General features: G+C 43.3%; 1 protein-coding gene and 1 long non-coding RNA gene across 4 annotated transcripts in view; one reads left to right on the top strand and one right to left on the bottom strand.

Annotated features, from left to right (window-relative positions):
• LOC126236369 (protein BUD31 homolog) overlaps positions 1-19,667 on the top strand; it is a 42,739-nt gene extending 23,072 nt beyond the window's left edge. For all 3 annotated transcript variants that reach the window (XM_049945611.1, XM_049945612.1, XM_049945613.1), the window contains one exon: positions 19,461-19,667. In XM_049945611.1, the coding sequence (XP_049801568.1) occupies positions 19,461-19,511 (51 nt within the window). In that variant the 3' untranslated portion in view covers positions 19,512-19,667. The remainder of the gene's footprint in view (positions 1-19,460) is intronic.
• On the bottom strand, positions 120-23,833 carry LOC126236370 (uncharacterized). Its single transcript, XR_007544902.1, has 3 exons — positions 23,495-23,833; positions 22,238-22,333; positions 120-1,097 (listed from the first exon to the last, which is right to left on the bottom strand). It is a non-coding gene; the product is annotated as an uncharacterized LOC126236370 (long non-coding RNA).
• Between the last annotated feature and the right edge of the window lie 458 nt (positions 23,834-24,291).

The following is a 24,291-nucleotide window of genomic DNA, read 5'->3' as shown; positions in this document are numbered from 1 at the left end:
AATATAAAAACACTATATTAAACAACCAAATTATACACAGGTGTGTAGTTAATGAAATATAAGTTAACTCCACAGTTGTCACTAACAGAAGTGTCAGTACTGAGGAGGCTAGTCCCCCATCCCAATTGGTCATGAAAAAATGAATTTCCTGCAGAGTAAATTTCTGAAGCTAGCGATTGCTGATTGAGACCACATATCTTCTGCAAAACTGATTATAAGGGTGCGCTGTCGGGTGTGCCTGGATTTAGCCATACTGTACGATCATCGTTCTTTAGATTTTGATTTATTTGACCACTGAAACATAATCCGCAACAGATTTTGTAATTTAACCATTTCCATTGTAATGGATAATTAATAGAGGATCTGATCCGCAACATTTTGTGGCGAGATAGAACTGTCGTCTCAAGAGTGAAGAATTGCCAAATTTGCATGTATTAAGGTCCTAGGAAGTTATTATAATACAGTCTCCACAAATATGCGTAGCTGCTGATTGGATACAGTCCGAACATTTGGCCATGATAAAAGGGCACAATCGTACATGTACCGTATACTGATTTGTTTCTAATTAACAGTGTGTACAGATGTGTGTCCTACGGTCAGCTTCCCACTCAGTACAGTGCAAGACAAAGCTTTCAGGATGTTAAGTATCTTCCATACTTAGGCTGGAGTTCAGTAACACGTCTTTGGTAGTTCAGTCAAATGTTGTGCCACATACCCACAAATATAACAAGAGTATCATTAAAATAGTATGGTTATTAATAAGCAAATGAAAGGTGGCACTAATTCTAGCAGTTTATTCTCCTTTAAACTGTAGTAAATTATTTTTTATTATTATTTTAGATGAACAATATCTGTGCGCGCTCGCGCACGCACCATCTCACTTGAGCAGTGTAAAAGTCCATAACGAAACAGAAAAACAGAAAATAGAAAATTTTTGCATAAATTTGTTTTACATATTCCCTGTAGTCTCTCTCTCACGGTTTTTCATAGAATAAAGTATTCGGAAGACCTCCTTCACACTCTGTACATGCAACACTTGTTCTGTGTAGGGATGTCTGTTGATGAACTCCATCTGCCACTCACCACTCAAGGAGTACCTGAAGCAAATAATATAATAAAAAAATAAACATTTGAATGTAAACATAAGACAATGCAGGTATGTAAAATTTCAAATTTCTGGTACTGAAGGGGAAGACAATCATGAAAGTGATCGAAAACGTAAATTTTAAATTTAATTTTTATTTATTAGTAGAACTCCTGGACAGTAATTTCCCATAGTTTCAATGATGAAATTTCATCTGAAGTGCCTCAAAAGTAATTAAATGTGTGACGTGGTCTTCCTGCCACGCCCACTTCTCTAAGTTGGTGGACAATGATTTTGTGGATTAATTCCAAGCAAACATGCACAGGATACATCTAGAAGGCTGTGATACACACTCTGTGGTTTTATAATCATCTGTGATTTACATTGGAAGACAGAAAGGGCATTGAACACAACAGACTCACGATGATGATGATGATGATGATGATGGTAGGCACTCTGAAAGTGTATTATGGCAACGCTGTCAGACTGCCTATCCAATGTAAGTGACATCAAAAGAGCAGTATGTGCTACATGTTTCCACATAGTCAACAGATGAACATCCCATTCATCTTCTGTGCCGCGTTGGGGGGGATAGTAACCTGGAAAAAATTACGTCGATTTTGATCCAATTACAGACATCCCACCTGTGGAATAGTACCTGTTCTGATAATGGTTTCAGCATCGTCCACCAACAGATAGCACAGTGGCATAGTTACCTGAGCAACATCAGTGTCTACCATTTAATACAGGGTGTATGTGCGGACAAAGAAAAAAAATTCCCAGATTTTTCCTGGTTAAAAATACTTTCTCCTGGATGAAAACACACTTCTATCATGTTAAGTAACAGTATATTTTCCATCGGAACTGCAAAACTTATCAATCCTTTGAGTGTTTATGGTTTGATACACAAGTGTAGAATTCCCCTGCACTTTAGAAAACGAAACTCAGGGATAAAGACACGTTTTGGAAATATGTGTTGTGCAGCAACACATGCGCTGCATTTTTTCGTATTACGAAAGTATATATTGGAATTACAACAAACACCGCATGTTACTTTCAGAGTCACTGAAATAGAGATTGCGATGCTCTTTTGTAAGCCAGTCATAGCTCATGTCACATGATCATCGCCAGCTGATGACAGCGGATATTCAGAGCGTAGGACACGTGATGTAGTCAGCCAACAGCAACATCACTGTTAAGTAGCACGAACACACAAACAGGGAAAGTTAATAGTTTAAATTAACACACATAATGTTACTACAAGAAAAGCAAAGCTTTCACATATAATATTGGTCTCTAAGGTTAATAATATGCAAGAGAAGCTGATCTTTCATGTATAGTGTTGATCTTTTTTGCGTGTGTTACACTGTAAGATACATCAAACAAATGTGAAAGTAAAATTTTTGATATTGGCATAAATGTCTGATCTAAAGGGTTTGAAATTTTTCTAAATGCCTCATTATCAAAGAATGAGAGTTAAGAAATTCATAGTACATTCTCGCACATAGTTCAACTTACGTAAAAGGATATTTACTTTGAAAGTAATGCTTTTCAAACCACCATTTGCAATATTTTCCCACGACCTGTTAGAAATAGGTTCGTTTCAGCAGTTGCCAGAGAGCGCAGATAACAGACGATACCGCGCTTGCGCAGCTACCATGACTTAAGAAGCCTGTACGTGTAAAACACTAAAAGATCATACATCAGAGGATACTCCAAAAGCATCGGAATTTTGTGAACCATACTAAAATGTGCACATTTCAAGTGCACATTCGTATGTCCAGATTCCCAATGAAGCTTTTCAGTTTGGTTTTTGGGATGTAAATTTTCTTGGAGCACCAGTATTGTATTATATCATGTTTGGTTCTTTATTATGGCATAATGCCATACGTGCTAGAAGATGAAAAACATGCACTTGAAGTGCAGTGAACAGTTGAAATTAACCAGTACTGTGGAATTAAACATTTTGTTTCAAATACATTGACTGCCTCTGCAGAAAAGGTTAATTAAAGTCAAATTTCTTTAGCAAACACACAAAAATAACTTCATTGTTCTGAAAGACGATTAATGCTTGACTGTCAGAAAGGTGGAAATAAAATAAAAGCTGAAACTGATGACATATTTTAGCCTTCCGTGATTATGTGAATGTATTTTAATTCACTTGATAACTCCTGGCGACAGATATCCAGTTGTTTTCATATTTGCGAAATGGGTCAATACCAAAAAAAAATCGATTTTTCAAAAATATGTTCATCTTGTAGCACGCATCTTTCTGAAAAGTCTGAAACATAAAACATATGTGTTCGAGGAAATGTGAGCGTGTTATAAGGTCTTAAGTGTGCCAAAGTGCAGTGCCATGCCTCTTCAGACAGCATTTTTCTATCGCACGTCACTGTATTTCACTCTGTGGAATTGAAACATGTATATTTTGTAACGGACGTCATCAAACTATATTCAGAACAGTGGAAATTGACATGTCCTGTGGTGCCTCTCCTGCTCCCTGTCGTCTGGTTTCACAGCCTACCCCTCAAAAATCTTGCAGTTAATAGCGGATGGGATTATTTGTAATCGAGAGAACAAGAACTCTTCAGAAAATTTGCACTCTTTATTGCCTACCAGCTAATAACTTGCTGTTTTGTCTGACATAAAATTAAATATAGGATACATAAAACAAATAAAGACAAAAGACAAGCAAGAAAGTACAGATTTCTTCAATCCTTGGCTCCTAGAATTTTTCTCCCTTATGTTGCTGCTGCTTTACACGGCATGCTTCCTTTTCTGTGAAGGAATCTATTACCTCATCAAAGTTCGTCAAACCTTTTGCTACATGAAAATTCGAAATGTCGTTATGTAGTACTGAAAAAGCTGTTAATACAAATAATACCCAAGACTGGAGTGGTTTCTCGATCTGATTACATCTATATTGTTATTGTCTGCTAGATAAAACAAAATAGGCCTTTCTAATATTGCAGCAATTTTGTAACACACACGAGACTGTTTTGGCACAAATGGTCATTTTTATAACATGGCAGAATGTAAATCACAAAGAACCAATATCAAATGCCTATTAGGCCTACTACACGCAAAAAGCGTCTTATTCTTCCATAATGTGTGATGTTTTCGTTTCTTCTCCTTCCTCGTTCTAACAAACAATTTTGTCATCACCAATTACTTCCACAATAGAACTTAAGCGGCTGCTAGCAGGGGACTGTACAATCGGTCCTTACTAGTGTAACAATCTCACCAAAAATTTTCTGTCAAAATTGCATTTTCTCGGATACACTGAGAAGATAATATGTAATCTTTCTCACGTGTTATTCCTGTTAGTCATTTATTTCCATTCTGGTAGTCTGCATCTATGGATTTCGTTAGTTGTTATAACAATGCTGATCATTCGCAAACCCAATCGACATAATCAGACAGCATTTGGCATTCATTTGTGCAGCTTCACTCCGCTCAGCTCATATAGTCCTGTCCCCTTTTGTCTGCGAAAAATTTATTTCTAGATGTAACAAGGATTCTTATGACAGAGACTTTACGTACACTATGCACGCATTCAAAAATCAACTTAAAATGTGTTCAAAAATGTTCAGAAACCAATAGGGATGCATTTCAAAATCATACGAATAATCTATAGACCAACTTACGCTGAATGCTAAGTGCTTTGTGAAACAAGTTTTTCCCTCAAGAATATGAATTTGGCGCCCCCTTTTCCCGGTAGCATCTAGCTGCTTGCTGAGACTGCTTGCACAGCCAACAGCCACATTCCTGTAGCCAGAAGCAGCAGAATCTACTGCTGAAACGCGACCCAACTGCGCATGCGCATGAGCCCACTCGTAAGTGCTAAAACGAATCTAATGTAAACAGTTGTAACTTCACGCCCGTCGGAGGCAATTTGTTGTTATGAAGCACGCATAGTGTTCCTAAAGCCTTTGACACATTTTGCTGTTGGCAGATGCTTGCATGAGCACTGTGTGTAGTCATGTACGGCACATTTCCTTTGCAGTTTAAGTTATTTTCGTTTTCTCTCGTTTGTTTTGTTGTTGAAGTATTATTCTGCAGTAGCGGGATACAGTAATATCCTTTGTTAGAGTATCGTTTCTTACCAGTCAGATTTACAAAAATTACCTGAAAACTAAAACAGTGAAAAAAGTCCCATAATTCTAAAAACATTCCCGGGTTTTTCCCGGGTCTCCTGGTTGTCCCGGGTCATATACACCCTTAATAGGGAATGCTCACAGTGAGAAGCAGGCAGGCAACCATGCTGAAAATGCACTCTTGTGCTTCCTATAGCTGACTCAGTGAGTTTGAAAGGGGTTGAATTGGGTGGTTCAAGTGGTGGGATGCAATTTTTAGAAAATTGCCACACACATTGTACATATTGCATTAGTTGTGCAACGATGTTGGTATCTGTGGACCACACCTATAGACGAGGTTCTGTACAACCACACACCACAGGTGTCTCCCCCTGTGAGTCCGGGGGTTAGAATAGGCCTGAGGTATTCCTGCCTGTCGTAAGAGGCGACTAAAAGGAGTCCCACACGTTTCAGCCTTTATGTGATGGCCTCGGTCGAGTTTGACCTCCATCTTTCTAAATTTTTCCAAATAGCGAGCCTTACATGGTGCATTGTGTCCATCATGCATTGAGATCTTTACTTTCTTGTCGTCGCATGGCTGTCCCGCTAATTCTCCATCTCTTAGGCGTGGACACCTTCCTGGATGCGTTTTCCGCCGTGCCTTATGTAGTGTCACTTTCTGCGCTGACGATGAACATGGACTTCTTGGCACCACATATCCAGCACGGTAGCCAGTCCGTTAAGGTGGGGCTGCCATGTACCCTGTTGGTTGTAGCCCTCTGACAACACAGCGATTGCTCTGCTGATGCCTGCACTGTTAACTCCTCATGTATGCCATGGAGTAGATGCCCATCTCCCTGGGGCATAAAGACTCCCGGCAATGGCCATCCTGCCAGGTGGCCCTTGTTGGTGCTGGGTGGCACCAATGCGGAGGGTCCCTGGTCAGAGTGGGTGGCATCAGGGCGGATGATGCGCGATGAAGTGTGCCACATCATCTCTTGCAGGTGATCAAAACGCCAGCAGTCCCTACGTGTTCCAAATTTCAGTAAAATGCAAGGAAGTATGACCCTAAATCATTCCCCTTTCTGGCCACACAATGGGAGGAATGCCCGGCTAAGGATGGCAGCAAACCTTATTCACACCAGTACCTCGTATGTACAGAACTGATGGGGGCTCCTTTGTTTCGATGAAACCACAGCTTTTTGTAGACCGTTTAGAGGGCAAGTTTGGGGGGGTGGAGGGTTTGTCCAAAATGCGGTCAGGGTCAGTCTTGATAAAAACAGCATCCTCTGCCCAGTCACAGGCATTACTCGCTTGTGATAAGCTGGGTGATGTTTCCGTTACCATCACGCCCCATAAGAGCTTAAATATGGTCAAGGGTATTATATTCCATAGGGACCTTCTTCTGCAGTCTGACGAGGAGCTGCGCGCAAGCTTAGTGACAAGGCGTTCATTTTGTCCGACGTTTCCAACAGGTCCGAGGAATAATCAGGTTGCCACCAGTGCCTTCATCTTGGCCTTAGAGGGTGACACATTGCCCGAGAAGGTAAAGGTGATGGTCTACCGCTGTGATGTAAAGCCATATATAGTCCTCCCCCTATGTGGTGCTTTAAGTGCTGGAAGTTCAGCCATAAGACTTCCCAGTGTACTTCCAAGGTCACATGTTGAGATTGTGGATGTCTATCACATCGCAATACTCCATGTGCCCCGCTTCCCATCTGTGTCATTTGTGGAGAGCATTATTCCCCTTGCTCACCAGACTGCAGGATTTTACAGCACGAAAGGAAAATCATGGAATACCAGACCCTGGATCGACTGACCTACACTGAGGCTAAGAGGAAATTTGAGCGTCTACATCTTGTGGCTATGGCCACCTTTTACACTGCCACTATGAGAACAGTTGTAGCCCCATCTGTTCTGCAAATTCCTGTTGGCTCTCCGAGCCGGAAAACTACACCTGCCCCCGTGATGGTGGGGGCCACTTCCCTCCCTGTTGCTCCCACATGACCTACCTCAGGAGCATGCTCCCCCCCACCCCTTCCCCTTCCCAACCATCGGGGGCACCAGTCCCCACTTCTCAGCTGGAGAAGCGTAAGTATTCTTCGGCACCTCTCACTAGGAAGGGGCCCCTTGTGTCATTTCCTTCCCAGATTTTCTGCTAGTGGGAAAGATGACTCCCACCAGTTCCTGAATTGCTGAAAAGTAGCTGGTCATAGGGCTTCATGATCATCCTCGGTCCCGGAGACTGAGTCAGTCAAGCCCTCCCAGCCAGAGAAACCCAAGGAGCAGTGAGAGAAATCCAAACAGATGTTCCCCAAGACAAAGGGACTTCCGGTGGCACCCACACCACCGCTACCTACAAGCTTTGCTTCTGGGGATGAGGTGGAGATTCTAGTGTCAGCCGTGGGCCTAAATCCCGTCGGACCCTCAGACACCATGGATACAGACTGCTCAGGAAATAAAGCGGTGGCAGCAGGTGACCCTGAGGCATAAATTGCCTCATTGAATGAATGTTCCATGCTTCCCAGTCTTATGAAGATGTCATCCTCCATGCCCACGAACACCTGCCCAGATGGGCTTTAATCAAGGCGGACTGGGAAACTTTTACCTCTGCTGTCACCATTGAAGCTCCCACACATGGTAACATAATGTGATTGTTGAGCAGGTGACTACAGGAATTGTTTCTGTGGCAGAAAACGTGATCCCTCACTCATTAGGGTGCCCGTGGTGAAACACAGTCCCTTGGTGGTTGCCGGAAGTCGCTGAAGCAATTAAGGAGTGTCGGTGAGCTCTACAGCGGCACCCTTCCCTGTAGCACTTCATAGCCTTTAAACGGCTCCGTTCCTGCGTGCGCCGTCTTATCAGACGACAGAAGCAGGAGAGTGGGAGAGAGATGTCTTACCATTGGGTGTCATATGTCACCTCCCCAAGTCTGGGCAAAGATCAAACGTGTTTTCGGGTACCAGACCCCAACAGGTGTTCCCGGTGTCAACATAAACGGCGTGTTATCTACCGACAAAATTGCAGTTGCCGAGCACTGTGCTCAAGCCTCTCATTGGAGAATTACCCCCACCTGTCGCACTCTCAAATGGCGGCTGTAAGGGAAAGTGATTTCGTTCACTACATGTCACAGTGAATCCTTTAACGGCGCGTTTACAGAGTGGCCTATCCTCAGTGACCTGGCATATTGCCCGGACACAGCTCCTGGTCTAGATCGCATCCACAGTCAGATGATTAAACATCTCTCATCTGACTAAAAGTGACATCTCCTCGTTGTCTTCAACTGCACCTGGTGCAATGCGTCTTTCCATCTCAATGGTGCAAGAGCACCATCATTGTGGTGCTCAAACCCGATAAAAACCCGCTTGATATGGAAAGCTATTGGCCCATCAGCCTCACGAACATTCTTGGTAAGCTGCTGTAATGTATGATGTGTTGACAGTTGGGTTGGGTCCTGGAGTCGTGTGACCTACTGGCTCAATGTCAGGGCGGCTTCCGCCAGGGTCTCTCTACTGCTGATGATCTTGTGTCCCTCGAGTCTGCCATCCGCACAGCCTTTTCAGGCACCAACACGTGGTTGCCATCTTTTTTTTTTTGTTGTTTGCGAAAAGTGTATGACATGACTTGGCAACATTATATCCTTGCCACATTATACGAGTGGGGTCTCAAAGGCCCACTCCCGATTTTTATCCAAAATTTCCTGTCGCTTCGTACTTTCTGTGTCTAAGTTAGTGCCTCCCATAGTTCCACCCATATCCAGGATAATGGGGTCCCGTAGGGCTCCATTATTGATTGTGTCTCTATTTTTAGTGCTCATTGACGGTCTAATGGCAGCTGTAGGGCCATGCGTCTCGCCTACTCTGTATGCGGTTGATTTCTGCATTTCTTACTGCTCCTCCAGTACTGGTGTTGCTGAGCGGTGCCTACAGGGATCCATTGACCAGGCGGAGTCGTGGGCTCTAGCCCACAGCTTTCAGTTTTCAGCTGCAAAGTCTTACCGTGCACTTCTGTCGGCATTGTTCATCCGGCACCAGAACTTTATCTTACTGACAATCTACTTACTGACAATCTACTCACTGTAGTCGAGGCGTATCGATTCTTAGGACTGGTTTTCGATGCCCAATTGACTTGGCTACCTCATCTTCGTCAGTTTAAGCAGAAATGCTGGCAGCACCCCGGCGGCGGCCTCGGTGTCACGTTTACTCGACCCAGTGCACCACTGTGGCATTCGCCTAGCGATGGTAGCTTTTAGAATGAGTCTGGTGACCAGTGTCCTGGTGGAGGCCGGAGTTCCCCCATTCAAAGTTAGGCGTGCACAACTGCTCGCCAGTTACGTTACACACGTTCATAGTTCTCCTGCATATCCAAATTAAGTCTCCTTTTCCCACCCCCGGTAGACTGTCTCCCGCATCAGCAGCCCGGTCAGGGCCACGATTGTGGTTCGCGTGCTATCCCTTCTGTTTGAACTGAGTCCTTCCCTTTATCACCTATACTTGAGGTCCATTCACATACACCTCCATGGTGTACACCTAGGCTGCGGCTTTGCCTTGACCTTTCACATGGCCCTAAGGACTTAGTTAACCGTATGACTCTCAGCTGTCGCTTTCTTTAGATTCTCGTCGTGTACCGGGGCCGTGAAGTGGTTTACACTGATGGCTCGATGGCCGATGGTAAAGTTGGCTTTGCGTATGTTAATAGAGGACGTATAGAACAACACTCCTTGCCCGATGCGTGCAGTGTTTTCACTACAGTGCTGGCGGCAATATTTCGTGCTCTTCAGCACATCCACTCGTGCCCAGGTGAGTCATTCCTCCTGTGTACTGATTCCTTGGGCAGCCTACAAGCTAGTGACCAGTGCTCCAGCTCAGAAGTGGGACTGATATCACCGGTGGTGGTGGTGGTGGTGGTGGTGGTGGGGGGGGGGTGCTGCTCACGAAGTAGGTGGAGCGAGAACAACAGGGAGCGAAATGTCCCCCACCGTCAAGGGGGCAGGTTAAGTCTTCTGGTTCCGGGAGGCGACAGGAATGTGAGGAACTGATGGGACAAAAAATGTTCTCGTAGCAGCAGTGTAAGAGGTGGTCATAGCCACAGGATGTAGGTGCTCAATTTTCCTCTTAGCCTCAGTGTAGGTCAGTCGGTCCAGGGTCTTAAATTCCACGATTTCCCCCTCTTTCTGTAAAATCCTGCAGTCTGGCGAGCAAAGTGAATGATGCTCTCCGCAGTTGACACAGATGGGAGGCAGGGCACGTTGAGTATTGGGATGTAATAGACGTCCACAATGTCGACATGTGACACTGGAAGTACAGTGGGAAGACTTATGGCTGAACTTCCAGCACTTAAAGCATTGCTTAGGGGGAGGGATTTATAGCTTGACGTCAGAGGTAGACCATCACCTTGACCTTCTCAGGCAATGTGTCATCCTCAAAAGCCAAGATGAAGGCACTGGTGACAACCTGATTATCCCTCGGACCCTGATGAACGCGCCAGACGAAATTAACACCTCGCTGCTTTAAATTTGCGTGCAGCTCACTGTGAGACTGCAAAAGAAGGTCCGTGTGGAATATAATACCCTGGACCATATTTAAGCTCTTATGGGGTGTGATGGTAACGGATACATCCCCAGCTTGTCACAAATGAGTAATGCCCATGACTGGGCAGAGGATGCTGTTCTTATCAAGTCTGAGCCAGAGTGCATTTTGGACAAGCCCTACACCTCCCTAAACTTGTCCCACAAATGCTTCACAAAAGGTTGGATTAAAAGAGGGAGGAAGGGACCAAACTAAGAGGTCATCAGTCCCTTGTTCCGAATAAAACAATGCCCCAAGTGTGAGAATAGAACAAACTAGACTGACAGATCAAAAGAAAATGAAAGGAAAAATCACAAGAACAATGAAGGGCAACAGATGAGTAAATGGACAAAAGGGGGACAAGAAAACCACAGAAACGCAAGAAACGGGATGAAGAGAGTAGATCAACAAAGCAGATGACCACGGCTGGCTGACCATGAGAATAAACAGAAGAAGCCAGCTACTCTGCAACACAGAGGGGCAAAGGACATTCGCTAAAACTTAGATAAAATCATAAAACCCACCCTCACAAATAATACGTAAAAGTAAATCAGCCAATGAGGCGTTGTCAGATAAAATCAACGGCAACGAGTCCAGTAACTCAAGATTCCGTCGCTGGGCAGTCAAAGTGTGACAGTGCACTAGAAGATTAGCCACTGTCATCCAGGCGCAGCACCGACACTGAGGCAGGTCTTAGTGGCTCAGGAGGTAACTGTCGGTCGCCCAAGCGTGGGCAATGCGGAGCTGGCAGAGGACAAGTGATTCCCTGCGAGAGGCCCGCCTGGAAGGCTCCCACACATTCATAGTCTCCTCAATGACACACAGTTTGTTGTGCCTACGGTTATGCCATTCTGTCTCCCAAAGCCAAAAAAATCCTGCGGTGTAAGTCAGAACCCAGGTCAGGTTCAGGGATGCTCATCTCCAGAAGCAGTTTCTGCCTAGCCTGTTTGGCCAGCCTGTCGGCCAGTTCGTTGCGTGGCATTCTGACGTGACCTAGGGTACATAAAAACATCACTGAACAACTGGACCATTCCATAGTGTAGTTTGCGTTTCTGTCCTAAACTCAGTCTGTAGTGAACCTGTGCCCCCTCAAAACCCTCTTGAAGCTTTGGTTGTCAGGATAAGGACAATGCAGGAAATAACTGTCAGCAATGAATATCTTCCTCCAGGTGGTGCAGGGCCCCTGAACATGTTGGCTGCACTGATTGATCAACTCCCTAAACCTTTCCTACTTTTATGAGATATTAACGCTCGTAACCCCTTGTGTGGTGGCACCGTGCTTACTGGCTGAGGTAGGGAGGTTGAAAATTTACTGTCACAACTCGACCTCTCTCTTAAATACAGGGGCCGCCACTCATTTCAGTGTGGCTCATGGTAGTTACTCGGCCATTGATTTATCAATATGCAGCCCAGGACTTCTCCTATCTATCCATTGGAGAGCACATGATGACCTGCGTAGTAGTGACTACTTCCCCATCTTCCTGTCACTGCCCCGGCATCAGGCCCATGGACGCCTGCCCAGATGGCCTTTAAACAAGGCAGACTGGGATACTTTCACCTCTGCTGTCACCATTGAATCTCCCTCACATGGTAACATCGATGTGATGGTTGAGCAGGTAACTACAGGAATCGTTTCTGTGGCAGAAAACACAATCCCTCGCTCTTTAAGGTGCCTCCTGCAAAAGGCTGTCCCTTGGTGGTCGCCAGAAGTCTCTGAAGCAATTACGGAACGTCGGCGAGCTCTACAGCAGCATAAGCGGCACCCTTCCCTGGAGCACCTCATAGCCTTTAAACAGATCTGTGACCGCATTCGCCAACTTATCAAACGAGGGAAGCAGGAGTGTTGGTTGAGACATGTCTCAACCATTGGGTGCCATACGTATCCTTACCAAGTCTGGGCAAAGGTCAAACGTGTTTTTGAGTACCAGACCCAACAGGTGTTCCCGGTGGTAACATAAATGGCATGTTATCTACCTGTGAAAACGCGATTGCCGAGCACTATGCTCAAGCCTCTGCATCGGAGAATTACCCCCACCTGTCGCACTCTCAAATGGTGGCTGGAAGGGAAATTCCTCTCGTTCACTACACGCCACAGTGAATTCTATAAGACACATTTTACAGAGTGGGATCTCCTCAGTGCCCTTGCACGTTGCCCTGACATAGCTCCTGGGCCAGATCGGATACACAGTCAGATGATTAAACATATCTCATCTAACTAAAAGCGACATCTTGTCATCTTCAACCATCTGGTGTGGTGGAGTCTTTCCATCCCAATGGCGGGAGAGCACCATTCTGATGCTCAGTTCTGATGAAAACTTGCTTGATGTGGATAGCTATCGGCCCATCAGCCTCACGAACGTTCTTTGTAAGCTGCTGGAATGTATGGTGTGTCAGCAGTTGGTTTGGGTCGGGTCCTAGAGGCACATGGCCTACTGGCTCCATGTCAGGGCAGCTTCCGCTAGGGTCGCTCTACCACCAATAATCTTGTGTCCATTGAGTCTGCCATCCGCACAGCCTTTTTCATATGCTAACACCTGGTTGCCATCTTTTTTGATTTACAAAAAAATGTATGACACAACCTGGCGACGACATATTCTTGCCACATTATATGAGTGGGGTCTCAGAAGCCCGCTCCCGATTTTTATTCAAAATTTCCTGTCGCTTCGTACTTCCTGTGTCCAAGTTAGTGCCTCCTATAGTTCCACCCATATCCAGGAGAATGGGGTCCCGAAGGGCTCTGTATTGATTGTCTCTCTATTTTTAGTTGCCATTAATGGTCTAGCAGCAGCTGTAGGGCCGTCCATCTCACCTTCTCTGTATGCAGATGACTTCTACATTTCGTACTGCTCAACCAGTACTGTTGTTGCTGAATGGCGCATACAGGGAGCCATCCACAAGGTGCAGTCATGGGCTCTAGCCCACGGTTCCCAGTTTTTGACCGCAAAGTTGTGTGTTATGCACCTCTGTCGGCTTTGTACCATTCATCCAGAATCAGAACTTTACCTTAATGACGATCCACTCACTGTAGTGGCGACATATCGATTTTTAGGACTGGTTTTTGATGCCCGATTGACTGGGTTTCCTCACCTTCGTCAGCTTAAGCGGAAGTGCAGGCAGCACCTCAATGCCCTCTGCTGCCTGAGCAACACCAACTGGGATGCAGGTCTCTCTACGCTGCTGAAACTCTGCAGAGCCCTTGTTCAATCCTGCCGTGACTATGGGAGTTTGGTTTATGGTTCTGCGGCGCCCTCAGCATTACGTTTACTCGACCCAGTGCACCACTGTGGCGTTCGCCTAGCGACGGGAGCTTTTAGGAAGAGTCCGGTGACCAGCGTGCTTTTGGAGGCCGGAGTCCCTCCATTGCAGGGTAGACATGCACAACTGCTGGCCAGTTACGTTGCACATGTTTGTAGTTCTCCTGCACATCCGAATCACCATCTCCTTTTCCCACCCACGGTGGTTTATCTCCCGCATTGGCAGCCAAGGTCAGGGCTTCCAATTGCAGTTCGTGTACGATCTCTTCTTTCCGAACTGGATTCCTTGCCTTTACGACCTGTACTTGAGGTCCATTCACGTACACTTCCATGGTGTAAACCTAGGCCGCAGCTTCGTCTGGACCTTTCACATAGTACTCAAGTTAATCCCATGGCTCTCTGCTGCCACTTCCTCATGATACTTGACATGTACCAAGGTCACGAAGTGGTTTACACCAACGGCTCAATGGCTGATGGTCACGTCAGCTTCATGTATGTCCATGGAAGACATATTGAACAGCATTCCTTGCATGATGCCACTGCCAAGCTGTTGGCTATATCTCGTGCTCTTGAGCCCATCTGTTCATGCCGTGGGGAGTCGTTTCTTCTGTGTACTGATTCCTTGATCAGCCTACAAGCTACTGACCAGTGCTACCCTCACCATCCTTTGGTAGCAATCATCCAGGAGTCCATCTATGCCCTGAAACGGTCCGGTCATTAAGTGGTGTTTGTCTTGACCCCAGGTCATGTCGGAATCCCAGGCAACGAACTTGAGAACAGGCTACACGGAAACAGCTTTTGGAGATCTATGCAACAGACTTGCATTCAGTACTATGCTGCAAGGTTTTGCGGCTTTGGGAGATGAAAGGGCATAACCTCAGCACGCACAACAAACTGTGTGCCATTCATTAAAGAGACTACGAATGTGTGGCAGTCCTCCATGAGAGCCTCTCGCAGGGACTCTGTTGTTCTCTGCCAGCCCTGCATTTGCCACACTTGGGTGACACATGGCTACCTCCTGCACCATGATGACCCACCTCAGTGTCGGTATGGTGCTCGGCTGACAGTGGCCCATATCTTGGTGAGCTGTCCTTCGGCTGCCCTGTGATGGACTCTTCAGTTACCGGACTTGTTGCCATTAATTTTAGCTGACAATATCTCATTGGCTAATTTAGTTTTCCATTTTATATGTGACGGAGGGTTCTATCATTCTATATAAGTTTTAGCACGTGTCCTTTGTGTTCTCCACTCTAATGCTTTTTGGATGGATGTTTTAATGTCTTGCAGAGTGGCTGGCTTTTCCTTTTTATTCTCGTGGTCGGCCAGCCACCGTCATGTCCTCTCTTGTTTTTACCCCTCCTACCTGTTTCTTGTATCCTCTGTGGTTTTATTTTCCCGTTTTGTCAATAGTAGTGTTGGTTGTCCTGTCATTCTTCTGGCTCTTCCTTTCTGCTGTTATTGTGATGTATGTCTTCTTTCTTTCCTTATTTCCTTTGTGTAATTATTTTACCAGGAACAAGGGACCAATGACCTTGGAGTTTGGTCCTCTTCCCCCCCCCCCCCCCCAATAAAATAACTACCAAAGCACAGATGATGGGGGGGGGGGGGGGGCGAGCAATAACTATTGCAAACTGGTTATTATTGTGAGGCTAAAAGGCTGCAGACCTCTAGCCCGTCTTCTACTCTCACCACAGCATCAACATTAATGGCTGGACCAGTGCCATCAGAGGATCACTTGTAAGATGGTACAACATGCCATGGTCTTCAGTGATGAAAGGAGATTCTGCCTACTTGCAAGTGATTGTTTGCGCATACGATGTAGACTTGGCAAACGTTGCCTTCTAGAGTGATCTTGTCACACACACATTGGCCCCATCCCAGGGCTTATGGTGTGGGTTGTGATTAGCTACAAATCTCATTCGTCTTTTGTGTTTCTAGAGGGGACAATGACCAGCACTTAGTGCAGATGTGTTGTTAGACCCGTTCCGCCGTCCTTTCAAGAGGAAGGTGATGTGTTGTTCCAACAGGGTAATGCTCACCCGCACACTGCGTGCGAGACTAGACGTGCTTTGCGAGATACGCAGCAACTTCCCTGGTCAGCACGATCTCTGGACTTGTCTCCAGTTTGAGCATATGTGGGATACAATGGGAAGAGAAGTGAATCGTGTGCCTCCTCAACAAACAGCCTGCAGAACTATGTTACTAGGTCGAGCAGGTAGTGGCTGCCCATGGAGGCTACACAACATATTAAATGGGTGTTTCAGCATGGGTTGATACCTGGTATGCCAGAACCACTTGTGCTGTTAATCTGTAAATATAATCTTTTCATGTACTCCATATGCACTGTTGCAACAATAAACTTTTTTACACTTCCAACATTGAATTATTCAGCACAACTTTTTTATTCTGTTGAAGTATGATGCAAACCAGCTGTGCTGAAGCCATCAATTCCATAAAACTTAAGTTTTTCAAAGAGAGTAACATGATGTACACAATGAAATACCTTGGGAACATCACAAAAATACTAGCTAATGCTACTTTATTATTTGTGAATTGTGCCGTTTGATGAGTGGTTGTATAAAAAGGATTCTTTTGAGCAACCCTTCTAGAATCCAAACTGTGACATGACATGCTAAGTAAATTGTTTCCACTTAAGTATGAGACTTCTCTTGAGTACTTTGTTTTTAAATATTTTGGAAAAGTTGACAGTAGGGAAAATTGCATATTTTAACCTGTCCGGAAAAATCCCCTGTGCCACTTACGCATTCATATATCACTAAGGACCATTACTTACTAATCATCTCAGGTGCAGATTTGAGGGTGCAAATAAGACCTCTTCTCAGTCAGAGGTGGAACATCATGCATTGGACTACTACCCCCTCTGATATAAACTGCACACTACCAGGGAGGCTACTGCTTCAAAGTGCTCCTCCTTGAAGAAAACCCATGTTGTCTCCGCATTTGTTGTGCCAGGCCAATCCATAATTTAATCTTGTTTAATGAGTCACCCCCATGTTTTGGTTGTGAAGCCTTACAGACAGTAGTGTACATCATGGTGGTGCTCCCTTCTTATAGTTCTCCCTGCTAAGCATTATCTTCTGGATTCCTCATCTCTAATATCTGCAGACAATGTACAGGCTGTTGAATGGGTTTCCTTGTTTCACTGAGAATGTGGTTTTCGTTCTTAGCTATAACATTTTAAACTACTTTTGGAGCAGGGGCAGGATCATTGGGGTTGAGGCGTGGCACCACACATTACTCGTGTCGAGAGCCTGTGTATCAGGAGAATGACTCGTGTGCACAGTGACATATGGTTGAGTCTGTAGTTCTAATTTTCATCCATCCGAGTCCAGTAGTGCTCGGAGACATTCAAGAAACAGGTCAAGAGAATGTTTTTGTGAATTGTTGCTTATTTATTGAAGGCTTTTTTGTTTATTTATGTTTGTACAGTTTTGCATATGCTTTTAGTAACGTGAATGACGCGTAAAGTAAATATGTGTATCATTGTTCTACTAATAAACACTGTACGATCTAGGCTGAGAAAGTTTTAACACAGTGTGAATGCAGACGACGGGGAATTTTGTATCACAATACGTTAAGTAAGTTTATAGTAAAAGGAAAGCTAATTTGAGTGCAAATGAAAATAGTTATTAACATAAATTATAAACAAAGTATCAGAATGGAAGTATTTATTTCGGTGGAAAAAGTATAGTTTGAAAGTATGTTATTTGGTGATTGGTTAGTCATGAAAAGTGCGGACCAACGCAGGAGAATGTTTTTCTATTGGCTTAAAGAAAACTGACAAATCAGAACAGAGTATTCTTCGTGCGTCTTTTCTCTTGGATATATAGAATTCTTACAGCAGTCTAAAGTAGTAAGAGCCTAGCCCTTCAATGATACGGTCGTGTGTAGTATAAGCTCTGAAGGAAGTTATAATTTGCCGGTTTTAGGTGTGCTACATGTTCCAAAAGTGTTTTAAACTGAAGGTATATTTATTCCGTGTGTTTTTCAGAAAGTACGGATTTTTTAAGTAATTTTGTGTATGAGAAAAGACAGTAATTCCATGTGGTGTATTGAGCAGATGGGTGACTAAAAACTTGAGTGCATTAGACACTGATAAACGTAATAGTATGGCGAGCATTTTCATTTATGAACAATCCATGCTTAGTAGCTGCTCAGATTTCGGGAAATGCGTTACCATAAACTTACTTACCCTGAATGAAAGGGTTTGTGCAAGACTGGGTTAAGATTAGCACGGGCTTGGCAGAGAACATGTACATTATCAAGATTCAGATTATACTTAAGTTTTGCCAGTATTTCTACCTTTCATTCGAAATTCAGACCTTTTCCTGATTTTTGGAATAGTTAAGTTTTACGCAGCCTGATGCGTGTTGCCGTACGGTAGGTTTCTGCTCAGCTTTCTTACTGGCGATCTGCTGCAATGAGTTCACAAGTAGGTGCAGGTAATGGACGAAAGGAACTGCACCGCCACAGCGTGTCCTGCTGCATGCTGGGTCTGGGTCACTATCGATTCTGCCAGCTGCCTTGGTCATCCCTCTTTTACTCTGTTTTAGTTGTGTTTAGATGCTGGTAGCCCATTTTTCTGCTGCAGCCTTTTTTTTTTTTTAGGAGTAGTATTCTGATAAAGACAAGACCTTAAGGTCCTGGTAACCTGCCTGCTGGCTGAAGACGAAACAACAGTGGAGCAGATTTTTATACTTTCTCAAAGACAGTAGGTGCTGTTCCCATCTTTAACACTTTAACACCTTGACCGTAATAGATCAGGGGAGTGCGGCTGCCGTTGAGGGATGGCCCCTGTCACATGTTGAATCTCGGGACATTCACTTGGTCCCACCCACCTACTGACTTGATGTTCATTACGTTTTTAGCCTTTTTCCTATTACTGTTGCGAATCCTCCCCTCTAGAAGGCATTTTTTACTCCGTAACTGTTGTAGCCCTTCGTCTTCGAAGGGGTCAGTTACACACAAGGTTTCACGTGCCACAAATGAGCGCTAGGGAGGTATTTGTTAGCTCTCTGATCTGCATTCTGGACCATTTCATATACTTTTACCTCCCTGAATTATTTTTTAGCTGTGGCATCAACACTGCTTTCAATGTCTAGTTTTAACCCTGCTATACTCTTTCATAACTCAAAATTCCTGGCTGACATCAATAACTCCAGATCTCTCTCTTTACCAAGGGCTGACAACATTACTGTTTAATCCCGTAACTCTGCAACCAACCATCCAGTGGCTTAAATTGGTCAATGTGGACTTGCCTCTTCTTTTATTTTTGCGGGGGGTAATGCATTACTCAAATTAGATTACTTTAGTAAGGAAAATAATTATTTTGTGTAGTGCATATGATTATTGCACCATATTGTTTTGAGTCTTCTGTGTTGTCTGAGTATAGTGTCCACTATTTACCCCACTGAGTGATGCAGATTGATATTATTTTTTGATGCATTTTTGCTTGCAGGGTCGCATTGTGGAATGTATTCACTGTGGCTGCAGAGGGTGTTCGGGATAAATTCACACTTCGATGAACTGGAGTGTATGAAGTCAGTGACAGTACTCAACAGACTGACTGTCAGCAATAGAACGAATTTTCACAAAGACTTGATTTTTATTGTAATTTTTTCATGTACATTATTACCATTTGTTAATAAAGTTATCTGTTTAAACAGCACAATGTTTTAATTTCAGAAAAGGAGAAATGCTTGTTATTAAATCCTTAAATGTGTACTGAGATTTAATGAAAAATGACATCCACTTAATTGGTGGTACATGAAGGGTTAGTTAATAATGTTCCTTTTTCTTCAAGTGCCAACTGGTATAAAAGGACAAGACACTACAAATATAATGTTTTGATTTTGTCTTAGAACATCTTTATGTAGGTATGGTCTGCTGACATGTGAAATAAATTCCTGTTCAGATGTATTAATAGGAGGAAATTTGATGATGCTCAGAGGATGTGGTAAAGTATATCCAGTCCAAAGTGATATTGAGTAATGCTTCTTTTCATTGGGGAGTGCAGGCAGTTGGAGAAATAGTAGCATCCTAAAGTCCTTGTTGGATCCAGCTTTATTGGGCCTATCTGTTATGGGGACCCAGAGCCAAGAAAGTATCCTCTCCTGCATTACCCATTATCTTCCAAGATTGGAACAACTTCAGCACAGCCATCACTAGGGCTTACAATACATATCATTCTGCTCTGATATGAGGAAAATTCTAGTCGCAATACTTCCCATCTCTCCCAAACAGGTCCTCTGTTGTTCAACTAATCTACACTATACAGTGATCTATCCTTATATCACATCTACTCCCAATCCCTCATGAAACCGATCATAGGACTGTGGAAGACCCAGGTGCTAGACATATTTATGGACGTGCCAAACATGTCCTTTTCCAGTTCAGTCACATTTAGAGTCAAATATGAAAGCAGTCATGTAATATACCAGCTCTACTGTAATGTATGCACCAGATTTTATTTTATCCTGACCATGGATCAAATGAATGGCCACAGTTTTGTGGCTGACCACCTAGTAACAAAACCCAATGTGTTAGATCATTAACAGACACTGTTTCAGTCTGTCTCTCCCATGGTCTGGTGAAGATTATTGTGGGAGCACATCTCCTTGAAACATGATACCATTTGATGACTTGACTTGGCTAGAAGCCTGAGAAAATAATAGGAGAGTTTTTAGTTTGAGTCCATAAATAGCATTGTGTCGTAAGTTGGGTAATTAATTTTTTTTTTTGGGGGGGGGGGAGGGTTGTAAAGTGTTTAGTATTGTTATATATTTAGCTTATCAGGTTACCTTCCATTACCAACATGGGTGCACTCGGCGACTGATATGATTTACAAATGACAGAGCACAGCAATCAGTCATCCTTTTTTTTGTGGGTATTATCTGGCAGATCTAGATTTCTTCTAGTGCTTAGCCATTATCAGTGCACCATTACATAGGATCAGTGCATGTCAGTTCCCTGTTTTCAGGTGTCTTTCACAGTTCTTTCAAGACTACCGTATTTAGCCCACCCTGTTCTAAACCCCTTATTTCCTGCACTTGTCCCATTAATTTCATTTTATTGTTGGAGTGAGATGTTTGTTTTTATTTTTGTTAGCATGTGTGTGTAGTGACTATACTGTTGCCATTTTGTATAAGCTGGAATTAGGCATTTCTACCATATTGATGATGTCATGGATCAAAGCAGACATGTGGAACTGCATGCTTCCCTAAATGGCAAAATAACAGGGAGTTTCCAGCTGCCATTTATGCCCACAAGCATGAACACTATCACTTTTTTGCTAGCAGCAATCAATACCACATCCCATATCAACATGACCAAAGTACTGATGGCCATCAAACTCTACGGGCTTTCGTACTGATATACATTACAAGACTGCAGAGGAGAGGAATATGTGAATGACCTGAGGCAGCTTTCACTTTCCAGACTTAAATGACGCCAGTTGTGAATCCAGAAGCCCCATCCACACCTAGGTAGCACTTATTGTTAAAGGATGTGGCAAGCGAGTGTCAGAGATAATTGTCACATGATTCTATGCTTTTGGCATTAGTGTAAAAGACCTTTAAGCTGAACCGAATTTTCTGGGAATGGCCTTGGCACATTGGTGAGACAAGTCCTCTTCATTTATGCCTGACACTCTTTTTAAGTACAGAAATACTGTCTTCTTCTAAGTAGTTCTTCTTCCACAATGCCTTGATAATGTCTGCCAAACCAATAATACGCTTCTTGAGACAATGGATTGACTGCTGAATAAGTTTTATCTAACACTGTGTATTTGGCCTCAGACAAGGCATTCAATGATCACTTGATACTAGCAACAGTCTCGTGAGGTGCTGGGTCTGGGTTCAGAGGTACTTCATTTGACAACACTAGAAAACAAACAGATGCCTAAAATTACTCAAGCAGCATGTCACACAAGTGTGAGATGAACAGAAGTTATTACCAATTTCTGGGGCAGTGATTCCCAACCTATACTCCACAGATCTCTAAGGATTCTGCACCCATCTCCCAGAATTTTGTGCAACCACTACTGAAAAACAAATAAAAAAAAGTCTCCTTTGCATCCCACCTTTGTAACATTACTCTCCAACAAGATTAGATGGTGGGTTGTAAATCAGGTTGAAGGAGCTCTGCCATAGTAAATCAATCTAAAAAAAGAACTTCACAGGAGACGAAAAGATTGGAACTACTGCGAAGTAGCTTAACACACAATGTATGCCTTACCTTCTCGGAACCTGATGGCTGGCCACCCTCTTTATTACATCTCACAGACATCATTTCTGTTGTGTGTTTCTCCAAAACACATCTTTGCTTAGGAACCTGCAACATAATAATACTTGCTTAGAACACAACATATGTTAAAGAAGCTGTGCTCAGGACCAAAAGGCTGTAGCTGCAAATATTTTGAATACACCAGTAATGGAAGTGTGTAAGTCATAGGGACATTAGCAGAACATAAACATCAGAGGAGCTCAAAAAATTCCTTAGTACAGTTTAAATACAGGGTGCAATGAGGGAAAATATCAGAAAAGTGTGGGCAAAACCGGTTAATTGCCTGGTTGAAGGAAATGAACAGATTTACTTTTGAGCAGAATAAAACTTGACCTTAAAAGGCATTTCCATTAAAGTTTCCAGACTGTGCACTCTTTTTTTTCCCTTAGGGAATAGGACAGCTGCAAGGATACATGGGACAATAGTTGTTAACAGTGTTTTCTTGAACTGTAACCACAGTAAAAGGCAGGTGCATATACGTGTATGGCCTGCTGACAGGTGTAGAATTATTGCAAACAACCATTTTACATACTACAGCATCCATACAACACACACAACTGTTCTGTATTGTTAATTTAACCAAACAGGCAGACTGGAAATAGTGTGTATTGTTTTTCAGAACAATAATGAAATACTACTTGAATTTTGAAGTAGCAGGCAGATTCAGTCCTGTATCAGACGAAGTGAACTTTCAAGTAAAAAAGACAAACTAGATTAAAGTCTACATCAGCTCAGTTATGTTGTTTGCAAGAGAACGTTTCCATAGAACAGGCATCACATCATATTCTTAAGGTAAACAATCAAACAATTCAGAAGATAATATGTAATCCAGCCATTCACAACATCCTTTGTGAATTACTTTTCAAACTTACACCCTGTCAGTTTTGCAAATATATCTACATACACAGTGCAACCAAATTTATGTACAAGGACTTCAAGAAAAGTGAGAATCCACCCACATAACTGTAGCACAGTATGCAATAATCCCATATGAACAAAGAAAATTGTAAGTTGAAAGAATGATTTCTTCCCTGGCAACAAAATTGCCTCCCACCCCCAATTAGCTCAAAACTTAAGTATTTTTGTAGAAAAATACAGTGTATCCACATCTGCTGCCACTGCCATACAAATCTACCAACACTAAATATTGTCAAATACATGAAACACTGAAATATTAAAATCAGTTGAGAAACATCTAATACCACTCACATTCTGCAAGTGTGAAGGGAATGATGAGAAAATGCACGGTACTGCACCAGCTCTTGTCCGAATGCGTGACAATGGAGTTTGGTCAATATCCACTTTTGAGAAATGATCAGAACATATTTTGCCATGATCTGTTGGTTTTCAGTCCTTGCGCCGCACTGCCTTGGCCCACAATCTTCTCACTGTGGTGATCTTAGAGAACCTATACATAGTACAAATGAAAACTCAAAGTTGCTGAGTGAATGTAAACATAGAAACAAATAGTCCATATTTAAGCTGTAAGTGTTAATTGAACTACAGTATTTACTTGTGGAAAGAAACAGGTGATTTTCCATTTCTGTTTTTATATCCTTAGACAATGCAGTTAACCATTTTTCTTGAAAATCAGGGCACAGAGTACTGCTACAATTAAATATGAATACATACTAGACACCAATGTTTTGATGCTCCCAATATGGTAGTGTGAATTGAAGTGGCTTCACTCCTGTGGTGTAAGAGCATCTCCACAGACTGTAACCTCCTTGGTCAGAATTAGCCAAAAGTGTTTTCACCAATGAGTAGCACAAACGCATGTGCAGAGTCTGGTAGCACAAGAAGGGGGTATATGTGCGTGTATACAAAACTCGATTGAATTTGTGGTCAGTGAAGTGATGACTGTGTGTATAAACATACGTTTATTTGTTAATTTGAATGCTCACATGAGAGATCAGTTGCTAGTTGACAATCACTTAGTTTTACTGATAAAAGCCATTGCAGGAAGATATTTAGAGACTAGAATGGGCCATATGGCAAGAATGCTA

The sequence above is a fragment of the Schistocerca nitens genome, chromosome 2 (assembly GCF_023898315.1).
Source record: "Schistocerca nitens isolate TAMUIC-IGC-003100 chromosome 2, iqSchNite1.1, whole genome shotgun sequence".
Lineage (NCBI taxonomy): Eukaryota > Metazoa > Arthropoda > Insecta > Orthoptera > Acrididae > Schistocerca > Schistocerca nitens.
Note: the sequence above shows the minus strand (reverse complement) of the source record. Positions and strands in the feature narration are given on the sequence as shown.